At 35.1% G+C, this 10,087-nt stretch overlaps 1 protein-coding gene across 1 annotated transcript; it reads right to left on the bottom strand.

The window, feature by feature from the left end:
• Window positions 1-731: 731 nt before the first annotated feature.
• Window positions 732-9,159, bottom strand: LOC130442971 (uncharacterized). Its single transcript, XM_056777393.1, has 4 exons — window positions 8,880-9,159; window positions 5,279-5,426; window positions 3,944-4,230; window positions 732-880 (listed from the first exon to the last, which is right to left on the bottom strand). The coding sequence occupies exons 2-4, from the start codon at window positions 5,347-5,349 to the stop codon at window positions 732-734; spliced, it is 507 nt and encodes a 168-aa protein (XP_056633371.1). The 5' UTR covers window positions 5,350-5,426; window positions 8,880-9,159.
• Window positions 9,160-10,087: the final 928 nt, after the last annotated feature.

The following is a 10,087-nucleotide window of genomic DNA, read 5'->3' on the forward strand; positions in this document are numbered from 1 at the left end:
TGGAGTCTCTTGCAAGGTTGCAAATATTTAAAATACATAGTGGAGAAGCAGCCCTCTGCTTAGGTTAGGTTAGGTTCATTACAGAAAGTAAAAGTATTAATAACTTTTCAGTTTGTGTAATCTATGTTTGGTAAATGATATTATTGGAACTCAAACGTAGATCATCAAATGCAGTGTTTTCATATATCACAGCCCTACTCATAAAACATACCTAATACGAAGGTAAACTTGCATGTAAATTTCGGCAACACTAATTTAGCTCTGCCACTCACCAATTGTGGAGCTAGTGTATTGAGAAAGTGTTGATTACTAACAAATTCATGATAAGTAATCATTTTCTCAATTTTGTAACGTGTGTTGTGAAAAAGTGTTTTGTAAAATTTAATGCTCATCATCAAATTATCGCTTGTGTGAAAATCATTTTCTGGAAAGTGATTTTACAAATTTCAATAGAAAACATTTGAGGTATGAAGCTATTCCATCTATTCCTACCTCTCATCTGCCTTCATTGTCTATTTTATAACTAGAAGAAGAAGTATCTATAGTACCAATAAAAAATATATTTTACATAAATTTGTACAAAATATAAGGCGGTTTAATGGCTGCTGTCAATATTAATGCAAATATGAGGCTCTAAATAGATTTCAAACCAACTCAATTTTTGAAACTTTGTTTGAATAATTGTTGAATAATATCGCTGTATCCCCTACAATCTCAAATATATTTGCTTATTATTTGAAAATTTGGTTGAACGGGAATCTTTGGAAGTTTTTATTGAATATTTCTGTAAAAGCTGTCCCTACTAATTCATTGATAATGGGACCGAATACTACAAATCCTGGTTGCCAAGCTGTGTTTATGATTCGATCCACCATATTCTCTGAAACAACGACATATGTTACTATTTTGATAATATATCTATGAGTAATACCTTAGACTCCACAACTAGAAGGATTGTCACCCTCCTATTCTCCCCAGATAATATAGAATCATGCATAGTCGTGCAAGATCGTTTTGACTATAATACTTTTCGATGTTTTGCTACTTTACAATTAAAGTAGCAGTACGTATGACTGCATGATCTAAGGGTAACACTCAAATACTCCACTCATAGAGTAAGTTTACCAGTCTGCAGTTGACTCCTGCTTGAATAGTTTTTGGCGTTAGATAAACACGATAGGGGAGCGGAGAGGCACGTTGTTGCAGGGGTAAGAAGTTTTTTTTACGCTTTTTTTACCGAGATTTTAAACTCATTGAAGAACATATTTAATCTCATTTGTTTTCTTACATCGTGCAAGTAAGTAAAAAAATTATATTCTAATTTTACTTTAACCTGCAATATTGTTTGTGTGTACTATTGATATCCATTACTGGTGACAATTTATATTGTAGAACGTTACACGGGGCAGGTAGTTAAAATTGTTGGGGTTAAGTTGTTATATGTTGTTAAAAAATTACCACACCATTTATTTTACCGTTCTTCCTTATAGTTTAAAGATACTAAATGTTTTTTGTTTTATTTTCAGAATGGGGAACTATAAAAGAAATTTATGAATCTGCTGCAGCAGAAATACTGCAGTATTAAACAACAATTCGTGAAGTAAATGAAATGTTTACTTTGTGTCCGATGTCCTTATGTGAGAAAAAGCAAAAATTACGAGTTGTTCATTGGGTTACGTTAAACCTAGATTGGTATTCTCACAGGAAACATAAATTACCTTCTTATCTAATCAAAAGTTCAGAAATTTATTTTGGTTTACTACCAAGTGAAGTCCAAAAAATAGCTGGCTTGGAATTAAGATTACGAGAGCGAACTGATTTAAAAGTTTTATGGCTAGAACTCCTCAACTACGTCTATGATCACGAGAAGCTAAATCTTTAAGTAGAACGACAAATTTTTTTGTGTAACCACATCTGCCGTAACAGGAACACTTGTAACCCTTGCATATGCCTTGAATGCTGCTGGAAATTCGGTTTTGCCGATGATCGTGTTTTCTAGAATAAGATACACGGATCTTTTTGTGGACGGTCAGATGGGGCTGGAGCAGGTAATTCTTCGGGGTGGATGCAGAAGAAGAATTTTGAAAATTTATGGATCATTTCATTCAACATGTCAAGCCTTCCTCTGAACAGCCATTTTCACCGTACTGCTCTCGCAATTTACAGCCCTTGAATGTAGGAGTTTGGGGTGCTTTTAAAAACCACCTTAATCGAGTACAGACATGATGTATAATCATCCAGGAAAAACAATGACGGTTCATGATCTGGAGTTATTGGAGTTATGGTAATACCACGACCCTGCTCTAAATAATTGTGCAAATTTCGCAATATTAGAGAGTAGCCACTTGTTTGTTTATCCAGCATTGTTGGTATTCAATGGTATATTGTATTTTGTGATCCCATAGATTGGTGAGTAGACGATTGTGATAGTCTTAGTATTATTCCACCTAAGGTCTATGGTCGTCATTGGGCTCAGTTGATGTAATGGATTATATCAATATTTATGGGCCATAGAGGGCTTTATGAAAAACTTGGTGACAAAACAAGTCATTTCTCACAATTTTGAAACGAAAATACAGTCAGTTTTTTCAAAAATGTTATAGGCCCAAAAGCTAATAACTAAATATTGGTAAAAATTCAGTAGAAGTTTTCCCAGTTTGGAAATTGAAATGTGGAGAAAACTACATTGAATGAAAGCTTCAAATGTAAAATATGTTAACACCTTCTGAAGTGCAGTAGTGCAGTAGTGAGAAGATAAAACGATTGAAGTAGTGCGTAAACGTGGCCATGGAACAGTCTTAGAAAAGGTCGATTTGGGTATTGATAGCTGCGTATTTCTATTAGTAATAAAAGTGAAAAATGTTTAAGAAGCATGAAAGTAAATTTCAAAAGCATACATGAGGTCTGTGATATTCCAATTCAAAGTATAACATTTTTTTACACTAATTACTCCTGTGTTTTGTTGTATGCCTGTCAATTCATGGGGTATAAGAGATCTGTCTAGTAAATAACGAAACTGGTTACGAAAAAGGGTTTTATTAAAAATTGCTTCCCTTCAATATACTCCCCTCTCCTCGCCACACACCTTTCCATACGTTTTTTTTTCCATTGATCGAAGCAGTGCTGGAAGCCTTCTCTAGGGAGTGCCTAAAGGAGCTCTGCCGTTTTTGCTTTACCGGTTCCATCGACTGAAATCGGGTCCCTTTCAAAGCAGATTTTATCTTCGGAAACAAAGAGGTGTCAAAACTTGTGAGTACGGCAGGTGTTTGAGCACTGGAGTGCTCTTACTGGCCAAATACTGCTTCACAGTCATCACGATACCGTTAAACAAAAAAAATTATCAGCATTGCTTGGATTTTGGTTTACTCTTTCGGCCCTCACTAAAGCGCTTACACCACTCAAAAACACGCGCACGAGATAGAGAATTGTCCCCTTAGGCCTCTTGCAACAAATTGTAGCACTTAATCGGAGTTTTTCCAATTTAACGTGAAATTTGAGATTGATGTGTTGCTCCTGTTTTTCGTCACACATGGTTTTCGGCACGAGAAAAAAACACGTTCGTTTTAAACCGCTACTGCACAAATACTATAATAGTAACGGAAACGTGTTTTGGGACGTGCATATACAAGATATCTAGATACCCACTGCACTACTCGTTTTTTACCCCACCCGTCTAGGGCGCCCTCTAGGTGCGGAGCCTCGTTATTTAATAGCCAGACCTCGTATATACAAAGTTAAATATTTCTGCGAAGTGCTTCTTCGGCTATCTTTAAGTATAGTTTTTCCCAAAATTCCAATGTTTTGTCATTTAAAACTTCTATCGTCTTCTTAACGAAATAGCCCACGCTTAAAATGTGAAAACGTACGGACAATCCCCACCATTTAGTATGGTACGATCAAATAATTACCTCCCAAAGTATTTCTTCTGTTAAAACTCTCTTACCTACAATAGTTCTTCCTCCTACTAGATTACTGATATGCAATTCCAAGTTTTTGCATGTTTCCAAATTACATTTGACCATTATAGGAGAATATTCCAAAGGCGCTGAGGCACCCGCAGGCTTTCTGGAGACTGTTAGAGTCTGAACGTAATCGAACAATGTCAAATTCCAGAAACCAGCATTTTTTATTTTCCTTCCTAAAATATCTCCTTCGAACTCATACCAACCATTCAGTCGCTTATCAGGGAATGTTTGAGTAATCGCAATTTCATTTTTTGGCATATTTGTTCTAAAAATGAAATACATGGATTGAATATTATAATATTATTAATTTATAATGGGAAATGTGGAAAGGTATATCCTATGATAATATTCAGTCAGGTCATCGGACTCTAATTGATGTAGTAATCAACGTTTTTATTTCCCAACAAAAGAGCATTTAAATAGTTGTTGTGTAGGTGATAATCATTATGTGATGACCTCTATAATAGGATGAAATAGAGGTCAACGAATTATGACTTTGTTGATTTTTTTTTCTCTCATTTGAGCAAGTGTAGGGATTGAAAGTTGAATTATCAACTGTTTTCAAATATTCATATATGTATATTTTCAAAATGGACTTAAGGAAAACTGTTGATATCTTAAGGTTGATGAATTTATATCATGATAAGTATTCTAATAGGAAGAGAAGGAATAACAATAAATATTTCTAGTGGTTACAGTACATCAAACTTTGAAAATAATATTTACTACAAAAGATCAAACGTTTCGTGAATTACGAGGGTTGCCTTGTAGGTTTTTGCAATCGGATACTAGGTGGCATTGATGAGTTGTGGCACCACTGACGTTTATTATTACACGGCTAGTGGCAATTTAGAAGTTGACTGAGTACCTGAAGTTTGCGTAATAATGAAAACCACCCTTGAAGGCTTACATTGGATCATTTCTAATGAGTTAAAAAAATGCCTAATTTCGTCATGGTACTACAAAAAACATCGATGTTGTGCTCAACACGATTAAAGAAGATCGGCATGCGATTTTCATATAGATAGAGGCCGCAGACTGCAATATAATCGATTTTCGATGAATATGAACAAATAACTTGACATCATTCTTCAACACGCCAGCAAGTATTATTTGGAAGTGTTGAAATGCTAAGAGCATCATTGGATTAAGTGTTTAGACTATGTTTTACACCAAAAATAATTATGGAAAAAGTGTCTTGTTCCTTTGTTAGGTCGGAAACAATCCTCGTATTTGATTAAATTAAATTAAAAAATATTAAAAAATTAAATTAAAAATAAAATTAAAATTGACTAAAATATTGAAAATTTTACTTTATTTTTATAACTTCTGATATTGACCATCCACTTTCCGTCACATTTTTAAGTATTAATTTAATGTTCATTAAGGGATTTCTTGTTTTGTAAGGAACTTCTGCTATAAAAAATGGATCGAAAGAATCAATTCCATATTCCGGCAAACCTAGAAAAAACAATATTATGACAAAAAATTGCAGAGTGAAAAATCTTATATTTCTTATATATATTTCTAGACTAATAATGCTAAAACAAGTAATCACGTCAAAACTATATTTTTATATTTCGAATTAGTCTGAAATAGCTTGAAAATTTTTGAACATTAAAACAGGCTTTGGTGTTAGAAATCAATAACGAAGTTGGAAAATTCATTGGGTACCAAATCAGGGCTCGACCGTCTAGCTGGTTACAAATTTTCTGAGCAGTAGTACTGTTATGATGAAGCACAATTTTCCTCTCCTGTGACGATTTTCGAAATAATTCATTTATATCTGACAAACAAATAATTGTGTACCATTCAAAGTACATATCACCTCATTACCCTCGGAAAAGTTGATGAAACCAACCTTTCAGACATATTTCTTAACAGCTACCGATCTCATAACCTTGTATATGTCTACGTTGCAAATATTTTTGGTCTCTAACCATGGTTGAGGTTATATTTTGTTTCATCATCATCATTCTCATCCTCGTTTCCGTGTTCGTTTTCAATCCTTGTCCCGTTAATGCTTTAGTCACAAAGTAATGTAGTCTGCGGTGCAACATGACTGGTTATGCTAACCAAGCAGGCCATCAATTGCTTTCAAATCCTTCTTCCACGAAAGTTTATTGGATTCCCCTCTTTTTAAGAGATTTTTAAAGCTAAGTCTTGCTTCGTAGTCATATGCATAGATTCGTGATTCCACATTATGTGCGGATGTTTTAACGCGGCCTGTGATGTATTTTTATCAAATTGTATAAACAATGGAATTCATAAGTCGACGCAACACCAGCCTTTTTAAGCTTCGGTTAAGTGATGCACATATGCAAATCATCATGGAAGCTAAATGGAAGATCTAATCACTATCCAATGTACCGATCACAATACCCCACATCGCAAGTTATGTGAAGTAATTGAATGTAGAGTAATTGGATGTAGATGTATACATTTTTCACTAGAACATGCACTTTTCAATTAATTATAAACAGAACTAATTACTCCCAAATGGCAAAATTTTGTAGTTGAAATTAATATATCAGGACAAGATTTTCTTAATATGAGGCAATATTGAGAAAACTGTAATTAGATATTCAGTTTTTAGAGATTCCAATAAAATAGATTTGTACTGGAAGGCTAGATCTTCAATCACGCCTTTATATACACCCCACAAAAACTATCGCATGACTTATTATTTTTTAGATATTTTAAATGTGTTGCCTGTTTTTCGAATTTTATTATTATAACGAGATAAAACACCAATACGCCTTTTGCAACATTTATTTTATATCAGTTTAATCTACAGAAGACGAAAAGTTTAATTTAACAAAACTTAGAAAATATCAAAAAAATTGTAAAAAACATCTATACAAAAAAATGAACGGTGCTTAAACTAAAACCAGCCAATGAATTTCTAATAGCGTGTGTTGCCGCCCCTCGCTCTAATTACCGTTTCCATTCGTCTTGGAAGGCTTATAAACAGGTTCTGGACATATCTTTGCGGCATGTTTTCCCAGAAGTTGAAAAGAACATTTTGAAGATCATCTAGTGTTCTTTTTGGAGCCGGATGTTACTGAATTTGCCATCCTATATCCCAGACATGATCTATTGGGTTAAGGTCCGGGCTACGTGCAGGCCAATTCAGGGTGGGTATCTCGACCTCTTCTAAGTACTGTCGAACCACTCTAGCAGCGTGTGGACGAGCATTATCATGCATTAGCACAGAGTTGTCACCGATAGGGCACTACTGGTTATGTACCTGTATTCATTTATTCTGCCATCATTCACTGGTACTAACTCCGTGCGACCCTCGAAAGAAATTTCTCCCCAAATGATAGATCCACCACCAAAGCTTTCAGTTTGACAAAAATTAACCTGATCGTGTCGTTCACCACGTCGTCTATATACTTGTTCACGCCTATCTGATGAATACAGACAAAATCTTGATTCATCCGTGAATAAAATATTGGACCAATCTTGAATATTCCAATTTGCGCGTTCTCGAGCAAATTCTAATCTTGCTACTCGATGTTCTCTGGTAAGACGTGGACCTCTAGCTGGAACTCTGGCTCGTATACCTGCTTCTCTCAGCCTATTTCGAACTGTTTGTAGGGTTATTCGGACATTACGAGCAGCCTACAGATCCGTTTGCAGATTTGCAACCTCAAATAACGATTATCTACTACCGAGATTAACCTTCCGCGGCCTTGTCCGGGTCTTCTGATTAGCCGCCCTGTTTCTTGGTAGCGAATAACAACTCTGGATATTGTGCTTTGTTGAACTCCAATTACCCCGGCGACTTATCTTTGACTGAGGCCATCTTGTATGAGCGCGATGATTCTAGCGGCTTCTTCATTCGTCACATGTCTTGTTAAACGTTGAGGCACATCCATTATTAAGAAAATAAATTCAAATTTACTCGAGCATTTTTGTTTCCAAAGAAATTGTGATATTTTTTTGTCCATGATAAGAAACCAGTTGATACATATACAGATTGTCCAAAAAAACTAAAATTAAGTATTAAAAATATCCTAAAATACCAGTGATGCGATAATTTTTGTAGAGTGTATATGTTACGTCCCATGCCCGATCTTGTACGGAGTCGAGCTTTGTACAATGAATTTGTACGAAGTCCGATCTGTACAAGCCATTTTGTACGAAGCCGAGATTGGTGGACTTCGGACAGAGATGATTGTACGAAGTCGACTCTGAACAACGCTGGTTGTACGGAGTCTGAGCATCTATACTCACTCGGTAATGAGCGCGCTATTAAGATGTTAGTAAACACAAACGTAGTTATTGTGATTGAAAGTATGTTCTCCGGATAGTTGTTAGGTTAGGTTAGGTTAGGTTGCGTGTACTACTTCGGAATAACGCGCTCATTACTGAGTGATGCTCCGACTCCGTACAACCAGCGTTGTATAGAGTCGACTTCGTACAATCATCTCTGTCCGAAGTCCGCCAATCTCGGCTTCGTACAAAATGGCTTGTACAGATCGGACTTCGTACAAATTCATTATACGAAGCTCGACTCCGTACAAGATCGGGCTTGGGACGTAACATATACATATATCCTATCTTTAAAATGGTTCAATCGCAAGAATTGTGATAAGTAAGACTGAAAGTTATCCCTGAAAAAAAATAACTGATTGCGTGTTGTAATATATAAATATATGAATTTTTAGAACAATTTTGAATCAGTTTAGAATGATGCTTACAGAAATATATGTGAATAATATACACATATCTGTAGAAGACAAATTTCAAATCACCTTGCCAAATAATTTATCACGTACTCTCTTTCATGACCAGAATATCTTGTTCATATAAAATTATTTAAAGCTTTCACTCGTAGCAGGAATTGAGGGAACACAATGCATTGTAAATTTTATATTAAGTGTGTGTTCATTTGTATTAACTCACCTTTTTTGAAATATGGTCTTAGATCATTGATTTTATTCTTCAAACAACTATCAAAATCCTTTTTCCCCTTATGGCATTTGTGGAAAATTTCTTCTATAATAAAAATACATTTTTCAATTATATCTTTAATTATTAAAATTATTTTGCTGGATATCTATCTATAACAATTACATAATCCATGGATTAGCAATACAATAAGTAATGACTATTTCCTTCGAAAAATTTAAGTCAACCAAAAAGCTGTAATATTTTATGTTTACCTAGCAACGATCAAATTTCAGCGATAATACTGCACTAGTGCAAATTATCGATAATTTACACTAGTGCAAATTTTTCGTCTAGGATTTGGTTTTAATTTTATATTTTAAGAAAAGGAACAATTATTGTTTATTTTAAATTAAATTTTTCTCAGGAAATAGTCTGCCAAAATGCCCTCTCGTGCATGTCAAATTGTCTCATAATTTCCTCTCGTGCGCATTCGCGCACTCGAGAAAATCAAATTATCGACAATTTGACATGCACTCGGGACATTAATATTGACAATTCTTGCTCTTGTCAATTGAATTATATTGTGAATTAGATGGTTTAATATTATGTATGTAAAAAATTAAGAGTAAATCGTAATGCATTATCTTTGATAGTAGTTGCAAAATCCAAGGAAACTCCTAACTTGATGTTTATCGGTTGGTTGCGGCCATCGTAATTTTCACTGTAACCACTGCTACTCCTTCATTGCTCACTATATAGCCTAGATACTTGGATTTGGAAAATTGGAAAATTGGAAATTGGAAAAATTTCGAACAAAAAAAAGCTAGAGAAAGCTGGGGGTTGCAAAAACGATCATGCTGCAGTAAAACTATCTGGGTCTGGCCAGCCTTCTTTGGTTGACTCGCAACCTGCTCTCCTAGAACAATAATTAACATTGCCATTCATGGCAGCGCTGCTGAGGAACGCCGCGGATATGATTAGGAGTCTCACTATGACCGACCTGCATGAAAGGCTGTTATTGATAAGATTACAAATTTCTCGAAGCGGCACTACAACAATGAGGTTCTTGGAATCTCTTGCGTTGCTTCTGGGATCACGGTATTTGTTCTCTCTCCATACAATAAGGTCCGTGTACCAATAGTTTAACCGGCAATGAAAAGTCAGAGCCCTCTGTTAATGTATATGGAGTACAGAGTATTTTTACCTGACCATGACTGGGT

This window comes from Diorhabda sublineata, chromosome 4 (genome assembly GCF_026230105.1).
Source record: "Diorhabda sublineata isolate icDioSubl1.1 chromosome 4, icDioSubl1.1, whole genome shotgun sequence".
Classification (NCBI taxonomy): Eukaryota; Metazoa; Arthropoda; class Insecta; order Coleoptera; family Chrysomelidae; genus Diorhabda; species Diorhabda sublineata.